The sequence below is a fragment of the Sinocyclocheilus grahami genome, unplaced genomic scaffold (assembly GCF_001515645.1).
Source record: "Sinocyclocheilus grahami isolate Dianchi unplaced genomic scaffold, SAMN03320097.WGS_v1.1 scaffold1587.1, whole genome shotgun sequence".
Lineage (NCBI taxonomy): Eukaryota > Metazoa > Chordata > Actinopteri > Cypriniformes > Cyprinidae > Sinocyclocheilus > Sinocyclocheilus grahami.
The window spans coordinates 4,827-22,697 of NW_015506766.1; the positions used below are offsets into that span (position 1 = coordinate 4,827).

Sequence of the window (17,871 nt, forward strand, 5' to 3'; positions counted from 1 at the left end):
CTGTAAGTACGTTTTCATATTTAAAGAATTTGCCACTGACTATTCAAACGCTAGTTCTGAGCAGTGTAAAGTAGCGCTTGTTTGTCGTTTCTCCGATCACAAATGAAGACATGGTTTTGTTTACGCAGCGTGATATGCAACGCAGCACGTAAAAAGACAGTATAAGTTATTACAATCCGTAATTATGTCCCCACTGGATGTAACAAATGCCTCGTTTTTAATGGATTTTACTGGTTTTGTCTCGTTGCGCCGGGACACGGCATCACAGTATGGTGAGGGGCGTAACATTTCTGTCACACGCTTGAGGTATTTGGCCAATCACAACGCACTGGATAGCTGGCCAATCACAGCACACCTCGCTTTTCAGACCGATGAGCTTTGTAAAAATCGACGCATTTCAGAAAGGCGGGGCATAGAGGAGAAACAATAATGTACATTATGTGGAAAATAATGTGATTTTTAACCTTAAACCGAATAAACACATTGCATTACACCAAATACACAAAATAATGTTCAAAAAGCAACATCATATGACCCCTTTAAACACGTCTAATTTACAGAAACATCCAGTTGGCACTGGAAAACGTTTCAAGTTTAAGCAGTATAGAATAAAAGCAGGAAGTTATGGCAGAGTTTAAAATTCAGGAGGTCTACAGCCTGAAAAAAACATCAGTTTCTTAATTCAACTTAAGTTGTGTCAAAGACGTTTAGTTCAGCATCTTCTCCTGGAATTCCTGAATTCTAGAACCCCAAACTGCCCTGAGGAGCGTTTCCCAAAAGCAACTATGGTTGCAAGTTCTGTCACTCACAAGTACTCAAACAAAAAAATATCGATACTAAGGTGTTTTATTTACCAGTGATTTTGTTAATTTAACAAAAAAAAAATATATATATATAATAATGTGTACAATATGCATTGAATTGGACGAATAACCTTTGTTAGAGAGTAATTGTGTAGGATAGAACTATTTTCCTGCTCATCTGAACCGATCTGAACACGCAAATGTTGCAAGACCGAACCAATCAATCACAGAGAGCGTTCACTCACTGCTGACAGTGCATTCAAACAGGACTGGGTTTCCAAAAAGTATCATAAGAAAACATTAAAGCTTTTGGGAACGGCAGCCCTGAACAATGCTTATCAGAGGACAGAAGGACAGAGTTATTTCACAATAAACAAACTGAAATTGTAGCCTACATAGTTTGTGCAATTACAGTTATTTAAATTGAACGTTGAAAGGTAATATTGATCATGGTCTATTCTGTAATGTTAATAGAAATCAAACACTGTCAGAATAAAAAGGTTGCATTTTATGAATGCAACAGTCGGTCACTGGCAGCCCCTTATGATAATGAACCATGGTTTTACTAAAGTGACCATAGTTCAACTGTAGTATTTGTAGATTTGAATCATGTGTAAACAAAAATATAACCTAATAAGTTACAACTAAGGCGTATTGAATGTTAAAATGCGTTTTAAACAAAGTTAAGTGCTTCGTTACCTATTTTACTCTTAGTAAGTTAATAATTGCATAATTTAAAAGTTTAGTTCAAAAGTATCGAATCGATAGACGACACTGCCTTGAAAAATATCGGTATCGTATCGAAAACAAAATGAGTGGTATCGCCCATCCCTACTTGAGATCAGTGATCTTTTATAGTGTGAGGATGTCACACCCCTTAGGAGGCAAGAGAGCCAATGAGAAAGTGCACCTCCCGAGGGAAAGTTTACAAACCCTTTGTCTTCAAGCATGGTGTTTTGCAAATGTAGTTTAATTGTTGATAAAGAAACTATTAAATATTTTATAATACCAATACTTTTCATTGGCATCACCATATAGTGTAAAACATCGGTTACTGTCAGCTTGTTTCAAACAGCAACATAAAATTTGGGTCAAACACGGCTGTTCAATCAAAACAAACTATTATGCATTATTTTTTTTATAAACAAATATAACAATGACCACAAATAACAAACATAAGTCTAGGGAAAAACATATAACAAATAAAAAAAAAGATAACAAAATCTCAGGACTCCATGATGTAAGGGTACAAGAAAAGAGATCAGTAGCTGCGTTTACATGGACCCAACTAATCCGATCGTAATAGGACTAGAAGCACAATCAGAATAAAAAAAAAAAGTTACATGCAAGGCTCGAAATTGTGACCATTTTAGTCGCATATGCTCCCGAAATTTAATTTGTGCGACCTCAAAATATATTTGGGAGCATTTGTGCGAGTGCATATAATTGTTGTCGTACGACCTGTTTTCATATCTCTAAAAACGATCAGAGTATGTGCCTTCTGAGTGCTGATACGATCAAACGTTACATAACCAATTAAACTTCAGCTTTACATTGTTAACTTTAATGCAGATTTTAGATTGGTTAATATTAGCTGTCAATCACTCAGTCACTGCTTTCCGCTGTCAGGTGACAGGCGGTGTTTCGTTCCTGAATGAATCAACCGTTTTAAATGATTCGGTTCAATCGCGATGACTCACTTATTAACAGTGCCTTGCTGCCACCTACTGGCGATTTTAATTTCACATTTAAAGTTTCAAATATTTCAATTATCAGTGTTCAGCGTTTTATGTTAACAATATTAATACATTTATGCATGTGTAACTGCAGGTTAAATGCATTCATGTCCTGCATTAATCAATGTAAATGCATCTAAATGCCACTTCAGATGCAGCTTCTGTTTCTGCATTGCAAAGATACATTTTGTTGATACTTTCATTTGCTTGATAACAGCCCAAATGTCTTATTATAAGTGACTGATTAAATATAAGAATTTGACTCAAATGATAATGCACACGTTGGCAAAAAATTGCTTTAAGGTAAAAATGACCATAAAAGGCAAAAATCGATAAATGAAAACACTGACAGATTTCTTTTGTAAACCACCTAAAGTTACAAATAATGGTGCTGGTGATAGCGATCGTAGTGAATGTTGATCCACCAGCCGAAAAGAAGGCGTACAGTTTTCGGAGAGAATGGTTGAAAGACTTCGAGTTGCTTCGCTATGAAAATGCACTGTACTCTTTGCACTGCATTCACTTAAAGCCTGTGGGACGGAGTTTGCAGGTAACAGCGTTCGCCACTGAATCTACACATTTTGTAATTGTTGTTTTACGATGTGCGGTTTGACATGATCAAGTATATTGCTAAATCCAATCAAAACGTGCACGCATACATGACGTGATGAAGTCTAGTAGGTTAAACTAGTGCGAGTGTGTTCTTTCACTGCACGATTCATTCTATTAAAATGCATCACAAAATTCACGATATGGGGCCTTTATATCATTTCATATAGCTAATCAAATGCATCTAAATGCCACTTCAGATGCAGCTTCTGTTTCTGCATTGCAAAGATACATTTTGTTGATACTTTCATTTGCTTGATAACAGCCCAAATGTCTTATTATAAGTGACTGATTAAATATAAGAATTTGACTCAAATGATAATGCACACGTTGGCAAAAAATTGCTTTAAGGTAAAAATGACCATAAAAGGCAAAAATCGATTTGAACTTATTGGAAAAGATTAATTTCTGTCACTGCTTTGAACTGACCACCACACAGAATATGAAGAATATCAAAAACTTTAGGAGCTGTCCACTGTAGTCCTTAAGATATCAGCACAGTAACACTCATATAGATATAATTTTTTGTCAATATCGCACCCCCCTAGCCACTCCTAACCTGTTCCGTGCAATTGGCAGAGCTGAATGTAAAGTTTAACACCGCATACACCATCGCAACCCTCGCCAAGATCAAGTATATTGCTAAATCCAATCAAAACGTGCACGCATACATGACGTGATGAAGTCTAGTAGGTTAAACTAGTGCGAGTGTGTTCTTTCACTGCACGATTCATTCTATTAAAATGCATCACAAAATTCACGATATGGGGCCTTTATATCATTTCATATAGCTAATCAATACCACAAGAAGAGTGCCGTTTTTCCTCCAAAAATCAGCATGATTACAAATGTGATATTGGTTTTATACAGCTGTTCAATAAACAATTAGTTAATATTAAGAGACTTGCGTTTTAGACACCATATTGCCTGTTTTTGCTCTATTTCGCCAAACAAAATAATTCCAAACTAAGCCACAGCACTGTTTTTGTTGTGACGAGTCAGAAGCGTGTGGATCCATTTGCAGCTTTTATTAGAATGAAAAAAAGTTAGTTTCGAGCCCTGTACATGTAAACACGTCAATCGGATTGAATTGACCTGATCCAACTAAAATTTCGGTCGAATTGTAAGGGGTGGTTTATTCCTTTTGTAATCCGAGCGAGAGGACATGTAAACACTTGATTGGATTGAAAACCGAAACTGGAAAGTACTGCGCATGCGCAGTGACGTAGAAATAGCGTAATGACGTATGACGCGCGGAACGAGCTGTTCTTCCTGGTGAATAGTGTCATCGGGGCAGGCAGATAACAATCAGAGTAACGGGAAACAGTCCAATATCAGATGCACAGAAAATCAAACACGGGTATAACGCTAGGAAATGACAGCCGGGGCAAATCAAGACTTTGCAGAGAGTCCGTGTGTGTGTGAGTGGTTTATATGTGACGGAACGAGCTGTTCTTCCTGGTGAATAAGGTGTCATAAATCATGTCCAGTCATTATAAAACTCCCCTTTCACTCAGCGTCTGTGAAGTGGAGCAAGACGTCCCACCAGTCCTTGTTTAAGACTCTCATCAACAGACGACTGGTTTTGGTGCAGGAAGGGGCACTTTTACTGCTTTATAAAGTAGGCAGCACTGCACAACAGTTTATGTGCTGGTCGTCACCTAATTAGGACCCGAAGTAGATAAATATCACGTGTGCTTTTTAAAACAGTATGCGACAACAGCAGGAAACGTTAGGTTAGGTTAAGCTGAATCACTGACTTTGAGAACGAATGCCGGGTTAGGCAGTAACGTAACCTTGCTGTTATCCGGACTAAAATCCAGACATGCCGATGAACCGACAAAGCATGTAACGCACACACTCGCTTAGCTGAGACTAAAGCATCTAGTAAGACCGTTTTCAGAGATAGGAGCTTAATATCCACACTCTTCAGAGATTCAAATGGGGCCCGAGTTAAAGCATTCAGAACCATGGAAAAGTCCCATGACGGGACCAGATGCTTAGATACTGGTCTCAAACGCTTCACCCCCTTCATAAAACGACATATAAGAGGGTGCCGTCCAACTGAGACTCCCTCGAAGCCTACATGACACGCTGAAATAGCAGCCAGGTAAATTTTAATAGTAGAAAACACTATCCCATTGTTCATTAAGCTTTGTAAAAAGCAAAGTACATCGCTTACCACGCACTGAAAAGGAATAACTCCTTTACGAGTACACCAGTCCTCAAACACACGCCATTTAAGACCATACAGTGAGCACGTTGATGGAGCTCTAGCGCTCTGGATAGTGTTTATAACCTCCTGTGGAAGCCCGAGAGCGTATAAATTGAACCCTTCACAGGCCAGACCCAAAGATCGACTCGTTCCGGGTGTGGGTGAAATATCTACCCCCCCGCTTGCGACAGCAAGTCCCGGCGCAACGGGAGCAGCCAGGGCTCTCCCTGAAGGAGCTGGACAATCTCTGCCAACCACAGACTCCCCGGCCAACAAGGGGCTATCAGAAGGAGAGATAATCCGTTTTCTCTTACTCTTTCTAGGGTGGGAGAAATTAGACTCAGCGGAGGGAATGCGTAAAGCAACACGTTCGGCCACGGGTGCGCCAGCGCATCCACACCCAAAGGCGCATTTTTGTCCCTGAGACAGAAATACAGTGGACACTTTGCGTTTGCCTGCAAGGCGAAGAGATCTTCGGCAGCCTTGCCGTACATCCCCCAAATCTGATCCACCACCTGCTGGTGGAGCACCCATTCTCCGTATAACGGGTTGCCCCTTGACAGGAGATCCGCCCCTACATTCAGGACTCCAGGTACATGCGTCGTGCGCAGCGAGCTGAAGTGTGCCGTGCCCCAGACAATCAGTTTGCGTGCTAGATTGTGCAATTGTAACGAACGCGTTCCCCCTTGGCGATTGATATATGCCACCACCGTTGTGTTGTCTGTCCTGACCAGAACATGAAACCCTTCCAAGAATGGAAGAAAATGTTTCAGAGCCAGAAAGACTGCCATCAACTCCAACATATTTATGTGAAGTTTGCAAAGCTGGGACCGTTTACTGATCTGCCCTGAAAAACAGCCCCCCCCAGCCCGACAGAGATGCATCCGTTGTCACTACTTTCCTCAGAGACACGCCCCCAAGGGAACCCCTGTCTGGAATAAACAGGGATCTCTCCACTGATGAAGAGCCATCACGCACTCCGGGTGTATTCTTACTCTGCGCGCGAGGTGCCGACGAGGACACGGACGTCTCGCTGCTACCCATCACTGGAAGTCTCTCATTTTCAGCAACAACAAATTCGTACACTTCGCTCTGAAAGGAAAACCTAAGATATTTCCTGTGAGCAGGATAGATGCTTATATGAAAGTAAGCATCCTTGAGATCGACCGCAGTGAACCAATCGTTCTGACGGATTGTGCGCGTGAGAGCTGCAACTGTGAGCATCTTGAATTTGTACTTCCTAAAGTGCTTGTTTAGAGCATGTAGGTCCATTATTGGGCGTAAACCCCCATCTTTCTTTGGAATTAGAAAATAACGGGAGTAATAGCCTTTCTGAGTTTCCCCCACTGGAACTTGTCTTATAGCTCTTTTCTCTAAGAGGGAGGATATTTCTGCTTCTAACACCCGAGCTGAATCCCCATTTCCTACAGATGCTATGACCCTGTTGAAAGGAGGAGGTTTTACAGCGAACTGAAGCCTGTAACCCTTGGTTACAGTCGCGAGGACCCACGGATGCGCGGAACACTCTCTCCAAACCTCTTGATAAAGAGCTAGAGGGTTCAGCTTAACCGATTCCATATATGGAGTGCTGGCGCCATCTAGTGGACAGAGAGAAGAACGGCCAGGATCTGTGTGACTCAGAGACCGATTTTTCTCTTGGTTCATTGTTATTATTTTGTTTTTGTCTCCCTGTGCCCTCGGCATTGAGCCTGGATGCGACAGAGAATTTTTTATTTGCTTTAAACCCAGAGGCTGAACTGCTTTGTGACAATACACTTGAGAACTTAGCCACCAAAAGAATGTGGTCTGATGGGTACGAGTATTCTGCACTTGAACTTGACGGATCATTGTGTGTTGAGGGGAAGCTGAACTGGCCTGAACACAACTTAGAACCATTTTTCCGCCAAAACTCCACATCTTCCGCTTCTTCGCGGGTGGGGGAACAGATATGGGGGGCTCGGAAGAGGACATCACAGAGAACCCTAGGTGCTGCTCGTCCCTCCCATGCAGAGATTGCGTCCTAGGAATCCCTCCTCTTTTTGTTAGAAGGGTTAGCAGACTTGGACCTTGCAGCCGCCGCCGCGAATGACTGCCTAACCCATGGTTTAGCGTTTGAAGCAGCGGGGGGGTCGAGCCGCATGCTCTGTTTTGCAGTCCTGGACGCATTCAAAAACCTCCTTTTCTGCGTCGGAGGAACAGGACGCGGGGGAACAGGAGGACGCGGTGCTCTTTTATGTGGCAGACAGATGTCAAACGCCTCGCCTTCCTTCTTCTGGAGGTCGCACCTCTGTCTCATCGCCGCAACGGCTGGGCCGAACAATCCACTCGAATCCACAGGAGCGTCGAGAAAATCTAACTTCTCGCTGTCCCCGACACCCAATAGATTTAGCCACAGCGACCTCTCGCCCGCAACGGCAAGAGCCATGGTACGGCCGCAGCTTTGCACTGACTGCTCGACCGTGGGAGGGTTAGAGAGCCCAAGCCCTTCCATTTCACTCACATCGATCGACGAGTATCCCTTGACGGGCACACGATGAGAAAAGGGTTTGTCCCACGATCACTTAATCTCTGCTACACATGCGGGCAAAGCGGGAAGCAGTTGTTTCGCCTGTGGAAGACGAGAAGGAAGCCTTTTCCCATCATAGATGTCACGTTTGACTCCCGGATCCCCAGAAGTTACGGGCCAAGCGATGCCAAGCTTAGCTGCCGCACGCTTACAAACTTCCACTAGGCCACATCGGTGCTTTGCACGCTCACAGGCCTGGACGCTTGTGCTGCAGACAGGATAGCGTCATCCTCCTCATCATCCGGCTCCTCTCGGAGGAGGCAAGCTAACATCTCCTCATCCTCCTCCTCATCCTCCTCCTCATCTCCCTCCACCTCATCGCCTTCTGCAAGCAGCTGCTGGTCGAAAAGTGGCGTAAACTCAGGAGACTCTGAATCCATAATATCCCCCCACGAAGAAAGATTCTGTGGGGGAGAGGGTTGGACCCCCTTTGTCGAAGGAGGGACAGAAGATAGAACCGGATTGTCTTTAGAAGATGCAGCCACCCGAAACCTTCTTACATAGATCCTGGCCGGCATTACACGACAGTGAGTGCAACTCTCCGCATCCACCAGTGCGGCCTGAGCGTGCTTAACACCCATGCACGCGATACACATCAGATGCGAATCCCTGCCCGACATGAGCGCGAAGGGACATCCTTCCCTTTCTCCACTGCGACCTTGGACCCCGACATGGTGAGTAGAATAATCTTAGCTCGCCTTAACGCATTAGCTAGAAAAAACTCAGTAACGAGTAGAGAAATCCACAACCGAATTTAACTGCACTGCGTTCGGCAACGTCTACCTTGACGGTACGTTTGTGAACTGAAGCAGCGCAGAACAGGTGCTAAAGGAAAATCTTCATGGGGAAGAGAACAAGAATGCCATTTTCGGGGATCACAGCCATATATATATATGGAGGGGGTGGGCTCGTCATGAGCTGTGATTGGTCCGTCCTTCGGACAGACGTGGTGTAATTGGTGCTTCCATAGTCTATCACGCCTGGGGCGTTTCCCATAGTGAGATACCGAGCGATTGTTTGAAAGAGAACTCTGTATATTCATGCAGAGTGCGCATGTCAAAAGATTAAATCGATCAGAAGCTTGTGACATATAAACGCGCATATCAAACCGATCACTTTATTTAGCGTTCATGTAAACACTATGTTCATGTAAACACTATGTTCGGATTCGTCAATCAGAATGAATTCATTCCGATGGTAGCACATGGATGGTAGTGTCCATGTAAACGTACCTAGTGAGATATCACATTCTGATCAAGAGCCACTCTTGAGATCTGTGTTCACAGAGAGTGTCCCTTTAAATGAGCACTCAAGAGTCCTTATATACTCTACTCCCCTAATTATTAATTAAAAAGGGGGAGGGGAAGTGACTCAAAACTCCCACAATCTACCACCAATACATGAGGAGGACATTCAGGGTCGTAACACCTCCCACTCCAAAAAGAGGTTCCCTAAAGAACCGACAAAAGGGAAGTAAACATTAAAAGAAACAAACAAAAAAACATAAACATCCCACAAGAAGATACATTAAGGCCGGTGATACTCATCTCTGCAATCCCGCTTCTATTTCACCCTCAGATCTCCTGAGCCTTAGGACATCAGAGAGAGGGAAAGCCACCGCAGACACTACACATAAACCTTTTCACATGTGAAAGAGCACTGGCAATCAGATTATCTTTGCCACATATATGTTTGATCTGTAGGTGGAAAGATTGTAAAATAAGACTCCATCTCATAATTCTTTGGTTTTTACCATGCATTCGGTCCAAGAAGGTCAAAGAGTTGTGATCAGTGTACACAATAATGGGTCCACAAATTTAGCTCAAATAAACCGCAAAATGTTGAATAGCCAACACTGGAACAGTGCAACCTGTAAAACAACATCCGTATCAATGTTAATGTCATGCTCAATGACATGAGTTCGAGTAGGGACATCAGATGATGACAAATTATGAGTAAGATTAGCAAAGATTTCAGAATTGTTAAGTCTTCCTTCCACTACTTCTCGAGAAGATCCCTTAATTTTCCCTGTATCTACTGGACCTAAATTCTCACCATTTCTTCAGATACTTCTGAAGTGCCCTGACCAACAGATATAGTAGTTGATACAATATCAACAGACAAAGAGGTTACAGTCACATAAATTTTAATAAATTAATATGACAAACCTGTAATTTCTTCCGGTGATCAGGCGTATTTAGTAAATAGTTGTTATTGGGAAAACATTTTGCAACCCTATAAGGTCCAGTAAATCTAGCCTGGAAAGGACTAGTCAAAATGGGTAATAAAGCCAACACTTTGTCACCTACTTGAAAATCTGAATTTAACCTTGCAGTCGAACAATCTCCGCATCTTCTCTTGAGATTTACCTAATTTTCATTGAGTGACACTATAAAGTGGAGACAAAGAACAAACATCATCATGGCCATCACAATGAAATGGATTTTCAGATATGGAACCAGACTTTTCCACCTTGTCGTCAACAACAGGCTGTAGATATAGACATAAAACTATTAGCTTCAATATTAGTGACCACAACACTAAATTCTGGCTGGGAGGAATTCACAGAAGAAAAAAAAGTATCACTAAGAACTTTCCTTTTCATCCAATATCATCATCTTAGCCTTGGTTCGAGTGAATCGCACAAGCAGGGAATAAGTTAGGACAGTTAGAGGAGTCATCCATTTTCTTTACAATAGAAACTACTATTGTTTCTACTATCTGGCTTTTCCCACACATTTTCTCCTGCTAAATTGTTGCCAAGTATAAAGGTGACACCAGGAACAGGTAGCACTGCACGAACTCCAACAACAACATTACCTGACACAAGTTTTGAGGTGAGATGTATACGGTGTAAAGGAACTTCTACAAAACCCCATCTCAAACCCTCTCACCAGTATGCGGGTTCCAGTAGCAGTACTATCAGACAAAGGCAGGTGTCCTTCCAGTAAAAAGGACTGCGTGGCCCCAGTATCTCGAAGGATACAAACAGGAACATTCTTCTCGGAGCCAGGCAAAGACACGGTCCCCTCTGTATGAAATGGTGCATAATCACTATGACTCTTCACCTCAGAGATATCCCTCTACTTGTTTTGTTCTTGTACAACTTGGACAGGACTATGGTTCTCACATAATGAAGAGAATAAACCAACAGTTTTAGCAGAACCGTATAATCACAAATTTTATGTCCTGCCCTTTTACAATAGAAGCACACAATCTCTCCTTTCATGTGTGCATTAGCGACAGCATGTTCAGTAGAAGAACTAGAAACAACATTCTGATGTATTACAGTCACTTTGCTCTTATTTAAAACACTCATCTTAGGTCTAACATTATAAGAATCATTTAAATGGCTAGTCGAACCTCGGTGAGTAAGGACGAATTCATCAGCCATGAGAGCAGCATCTGACAATTTACTCACCTTATGCTCATTTAAATACATCTCAACAGCATTCGGTACGCAATGTTTAAACTCTTCCAAAAGAATCAACTCCCTGAGGTGTTCTTTAGTAGTTACTTTCATTGAGGTACACCAACGATCAAACATGTTCTCTCTTTCTCTGGATAATTCAAGATAAGTGCTCTTCTCAGGTTTTAAAAAATTCTACATTTCTGGCGATATGCCTCAGGTGCCAATTCATACGCTTGCAATAATGCAGTTTCAACGGTTTTATAATCACTGCTTTGCTCAACAGTCAGCGCTGAATGCACATCCTGTGCTCTCCCTGTTAACACACATTGAAACAATAATGTCCAAAACTCTCTGGGCCACTTGTGACTCAGCGACACGTTCAAAATTAGAAAAATATACGTTTGTTTCAATGTACTTATAGAGTGAAATTCTACATTCCTTTTTTGTAAACCAGTCTTATCTTAATGTCATGTCTTCTTACCACAGTAACCAGAGGGTGTTAGTTTGGGGGTAGTTCACATAACTCTTAACATATAGTTTGCTTGTTGGGTGAGGATAATAATCTTTGAATATTTTATACCAAGGATGTCTAATTTAGTTCCTGGAGGGCCACAACACTGCAGAGTTTATCTTCAACTCCAATTGAGCACACCTCAGTCAAGGTCTTCATTACTTAAAAACTTAAGGTAGGTTTGCAGCAGGTTGGAGCTGAACTATGCAGGACTGTGACCCTCAAGGAGCTGAGTTTGACACTCCTTTTTTTTTTTTTTTTTAGAAATAAATGACAGATTTGGCCATTGTTTATTTCTCTTCTACTGTTGCTTTTAAGTGGGTGTTAACTTGTATTGATCTCTTTACACCCAAGATCTGAAAGAAGAGAGTGAAGAACTGAATGAAATACAAGACAAAGATCAGTTTAAGAAACATGATTTCGTAACTGGACAAAAATCATATAGTTGCTCACAGATTGCAAAGACTTTGACACGAAAAAGGGCTCAAAATACTCAAACTAGATGTCATTTCACCTGCCAACAATATGAAAAGAGTTTTGATCAACGTGGAAAACTTCAAGTCCACATGAGAATTCTCACCGGAGAGAAGCCTTACTCCTGCAAACTGTGTGGAAATAGTTTCCCTATAAAGGGAAACCTTAAAAGGCACATGATAGTTCACACTGGAGAGAAGCCTTTCACCTGCCCTCAATGTGGAAAGAATTTTACACATAAAAACACTCTTAATGACCACATAAGAATTCACACTGGAGAGAAGCCTTTCACCTGCCAACAGTGTGGAAAGAGTTTCATTCAAAAAAGATACCTTAAAAACCACATGACAATTCACACGGGAGAGAAGCCTTTCACATGCCCTCAGTGTGGAAACAGTTTTACTCCACAAGGAAACTTTAAAAGGCACATGAGGATTCACACTGGAGAGAAGCCGTTCACATGTTTTCAGTGTGGAATCAGTTTCACTCAGCAAAGAAGCTTAAACAAGCATATGACAATTCACACCAGAGAGAAGCCTTTCACCTGCCAACAGTGTGGAAATAGTTTCAATGAAAAAGGAATCCTTAAAACACACATGAGGATTCACACCGGTGAGAAGCCTTGCACATGCCCTTAGTGTGGAAACTGTTTTACTCAACAAGGAAGCTTTAACAGGCACATGAGGATTCACTCTGGAGAGAAGCATTCAATTCCCACAAAGTGTGTGGAAGAATTTCTCAACAAAACTAAACCTTATCGCATGAACAGTTACACTAATGAGAAGCTGTTTACATTTGATTAGTGTGGAATAAAACTTCAGAAATAAAGTAACCCTTAATAAGCACGAGGCTTCACGCTGGAGAAGTTTGATTGCACAAAAAGAAGAAAGGACAATATAGGTTGGAGCTGAACTCTGCAGAACTGTGACCCTCAACAAGCTGAGTTTGATACTCCTTTTTAGACATAAATGGCAGATTTAGGCATTATTGATTTCTGTTCTACTGTTGCTTTTAAATGGGTGTTAACTTGTAGTTGTCTCTTTTCACCCTAGACCTGAAAGAAGAGCGTGAAGAACTGAATAAAATGCAAGATAAGGATCAATATAAGAAACATCATTTCATGCCCGGACAAAAATTATTTAGTTGCTCACAGAAGGCAAAGACTTCTTCACAAAAAAGAGTTCAGAAGGCCAGATCTAGAAGTAATTTCACCTGCCAAGAGTGTGGAAAGAGTTTTGACCATCAAGGAAAACTGAAAGTCCACAAGAGAATTCACACGGGAGAAAAGCCTTACAGCTGCCAACAGTGTGGAAAGAGTTTCAATGAACATGGAAACCTTAAAGTCCACATGAGGATTCACACCGAGGAGAAGCCTTACACCTGCCTTCAATGTGGAAAGAGTTTTTCTCATAAAAGCGCTTTGAATGTCCACATGACAGTTCACACTGGAGAGAAGCCTTACACCTGCAAACTGTGTGGAAATAGTTTCCCTAAACAGGGAAACCTTAAAAGGCACATGGTAGTTCACACTGGAGAGAAGCCTTACACCTGCCCTCAGTGTGGAAAGAGTTTTACTCAACAAGGAAACTTTAACAGGCACAAGAGAGTTCACACTGGAGAGAAACCGTTCACATGTGTTCAGTGTGGAAACAGTTTCACACGACAAACAAGCTTTAACAGGCACCTGAGAATTCACACCAGAGAGAAGCGTTAAACCTGCGAACTGTGTGGAAGAAGTTCACGACAAAACTCAACCTTAGCTATCACATGAACAGTCACACTAGTGAGAAGCTGTTTACATGTGATCAGTGGAAAGAGCTTCAGACATAAAGCGACCCTTAATAATCACGAGGCTTCATGCTGGAGAGAGACCTTTCATGTGTCTTCAGTGAGAAATGTGTTTCATATATCAAAAAGACCTCAAACATCATTGTGGCAAACAGTGCAGGGGCCGAGAGCTGTGGGAACGGAGCGAGTTTCATGGAAGGAGATCCGGAAGGATAGGAGGCGGCGTGATGACAATCCATGACGAGAGAGGACAGGCCTGGACTTTGTTGTGCTTTATTACGTTTTTATGTGGCGGTCGTCCGTGAGGGGCTGAATCAGACACTGAAGACTTAATCAGAATTGTGTCAAAACAGCGCAAAGAACCAAAACAACCAAAAAGGCCCTGAGTCTCACACTGGGCGACCATAAAACTGAGACCTGTCAGTTGGCACCACAAAGCCTGAGCTAACTAGTTACTCCTCTATGGACGACTGAATAAACTAACTCCTAAAAGAACTCCTCCAGCGTTGTCAACTTTATGCAGTTAACCCAAGATAAATGGGTGTGGAGACACGCATTCTGAATCTCACAGGGAAAATTATAAGGCAAAAGTGGGATTTCCCTCAGTCTAGATAAAGAGCTAAAGCCAGACTACCTTTGACCTTTTCCTTCCTTGCATGACTGGAATCCGTGTCTCTTACTTTGTCTTTGCCCGCCTCAAACTTTGACCAGCCTGCAGGACTCCACTTCCACCCATAGCCTCATTGAAAACTCAATGTGAGGGTTAAATTAATGATGGATGGTTGTTTAGGTCTACGAAAATTGCATACATCGCTAGAAACTTGGGATTTCTTACTCTTAAAGCTCATTCTTTCCTCATTTTCTTTCTGCAACTTGGGGGAATGTGTGAGTGTGTGTTTATGTGTTAGATTAGTTAACATCTATTAGAGTTGTTCAGTAGTCTTGTTTATATTTAAAAAAATTATCTTGTGATTTGTGCTTTCAAGTTCATGTTTTAAACTGCCGATCTTGTAACTGTTCTAATAGTGGTTTCACTATAATTTGGATATTACAAGGGTCATATGACGTTGCTAAAAAGAACATTATTTGGTGTAATGCAATGTGTTTATGTGGTTTAAAGTAAAAAAAAAAACACATTATTTTCCACATACTGTACATTATTGTTTCTCCTCTATGCTCCGCCTTTCTGAAGCGTGTTAGAACGAGGCATCTACCACATATTCCACAGATCGATTCAAGTTACGTGCACAAATAAAAGCTTAACAGAGTGCGTTTGTTGAATTTCTGTCTCTGATAAATTAATTTACCCATTAAACTGTGCAATTTAATACCAATACAAATATCAATATGATGTAATAGAAGAATGTACACATTAATTGCATGACAAATATTGCATTTTTCTGAAATAATTTGTATTCTTCATATATCTGACTGCTTGTATTTATTGATAAAATTGTATAAATGTGAAGTAAAATTGAAAATTGAGGATGCAGTGCATCGTCAATGCATTGTGATATCGAATTGAACCGAATCGATGACATGATAATCGTAACGTAACCGAACCGTGAGACCAGTGTAGGTTCACACCCCTACTTACCATATTGTGATGCCGTATGTTCCAGCGCGACAAGACAAAAACAGTAAAACCCATATAAACGAGGCATTTGTTGCATCCAGTGGGGACATAATTACTGATTATAATGACTTATACTGTCTTTTTACGCGTTGTGTGAAAATGAAAATGTGAGTCAGAAGCGCCAGGCTGTGCTTGCAAAGTTGGAACTGCACCACTTTATAGAAACAGACTCTCACAGGAAACAGTCCTCGTCCGGGGATCCCCATTTTATATTTTTGTTTTAGCTCGTTTTACCGCCCTGGATTTTACCCTTGAGTAAGTCTCCACTTTCTTGCTGGTCTGTTACTTGCCTTTATCTTTTGGGTTTTAAAATGTCTGGGGCATTTCTTTCTAGTTTGCTCCCTTCCTACCCAATCGTTTTTCTGGGTGTTTTTTTGTTTTAGGTGCTCAGGCTAACGTGATCTTTAACATGGTCATGTGGGAGACGGGGCAGAAGGAATGACGCACTGTTTTTGGCTGAATGTTTTTTCCCTGTTTGCCGTTTTTTTTATGGTGCACGGCATTTCAGTCTAACTTGTACCTTTTACCGTCATTATATATTTTCTACAATGGCTCTGTGCTACTCATCTGAGGAGCTTCATCATTTGAAACTGTCATAACCTTTACAAGCAGGAATTTCCAAATCTTGTGTTGCGTTGGGGATTGCTTGTCGTCCATGCTATGTTCATCAAGGCTCACGTCGAACTGTCAGTTTTTCTCACACTTCTGTTGACAACTTCATACCCTCTTTTTGGTCTTCCTCTCGTGCTAGTTCTAGCACTGGAACTGCAGCTAACTTCTGTAACCTAAAACCTTTGGAATATTTTTCAACATGTTCACCATTCACGTTCCAGGAGGGCACGCAGCCCTGCAGAGTTTAGTTCCAACCCTACTCCAACACACACACACCATGTCGTTTTCAAATAAGCCTAAATGACATGATGAGCTGGATCAGGTGTGTTTAATTAGGGTTGCATCTAAACTCTGCAGGGCTCCGGCCCTCCAGGAACTGAGTTTGACACCCCTGATCTAGACGTTTTGATTCTTCTACTGCTAGGTCTTTCATTTATGTCTATTTATCTTCTCAAGCCCCTAATCTTGGTGAAACTCTTTCCTACTGTGTTCATCCTGATGATCTGGTTGCCCTTTTTGACAGTACCTGCACTGCTACATTAGACTTAATTGCTTCTCTGAGGTTACAAAAATCCAGTGGTGAAAAAAGTGCAGCCCTGGTTAAATGGGCCCACTCACGCGGTCAGACAAGAGTGCAGGCGTGCTGAACGCAGGGTGAGGAAAGACACACTTTATATATCGTACAAAATGTTCAGGGAGTGTCTTGAGCAGTATCAGAATGCTGTTAGGGAGGCACAGTTTAAATAAATGTCTGATTTAATTGCACAAAATTCTAAGGTTCTTTTTAGCACAATTAACCCCCTTATAAATCCCTCTTCTAGTGTTCTACCTGAGGTTTCTACTGACCTGTGTGATCAGTTTTTAACAAATTGTATCTATAAAATTGAGGGTATTCGCTCTAATATTCCATTTTAGAGGTTTTCATCCCTAGAAATGCCCCCCTGTGACAGTGCGCTCTCACTTTTTCAACCTGTGTTGCCCTCAGAGCTTCATCATATTGTTTCTAGTATGAAATCCTCTGTTTGCCCTTGTGATGTTTTGCCTTCACATATTTTTAAAGAGTTTTTTTCAGTTCTAAGTCCAGTTGTGACTGCCATTGTTAATAGTTCATTGGTGAATGGGGTGGTACCTACTAACTTCAGACATGCGGTGCAGCCGTTGTTAAAAAAATACTTTTAGATCAGCATGACTTGAATAACTACAGACCCATTTCAAAACTGTCTTTTATTTCCAAAGTTCTAGAGAAAGTTGTTTACTATCAGATCTCTTCAGACCTGAGTGCTTTTAGTATTTTTGACAAATTTCAGTCTTGTTTCAGCGCGCTAAATAGTACTGAATCTGCTTTGTTGAAGGTTTTAAATGACATCTTACTCACTCTGGATGCATTTTAGTCTTGCTTGATTTAAGTACAGCATTTGACACTGTAGATCACGATACCCTTTTACATAGATTAGAACATGTAGCTGGGCTTCGCGGCCCTGTGATGGAGTGGTTTGCCTCTTACCTCAA

At 41.5% G+C, this 17,871-nt stretch overlaps 1 protein-coding gene across 1 annotated transcript in view; it reads left to right on the forward strand.

The window, feature by feature from the left end:
- LOC107571374 (gastrula zinc finger protein XlCGF26.1-like) overlaps positions 1 to 14,842 on the forward strand; it is an 18,935-nt gene extending 4,093 nt beyond the window's left edge. Inside the window, exons 2-3 of the mRNA XM_016257694.1 lie at positions 12,207 to 12,938; positions 13,379 to 14,842. Of these exons, the coding sequence (XP_016113180.1) occupies positions 12,207 to 12,938; positions 13,379 to 14,040 (1,394 nt within the window). The 3' untranslated portion in view covers positions 14,041 to 14,842. The remainder of the gene's footprint in view (positions 1 to 12,206; positions 12,939 to 13,378) is intronic.
- The last annotated feature ends 3,029 nt before the right edge of the window (positions 14,843 to 17,871 follow it).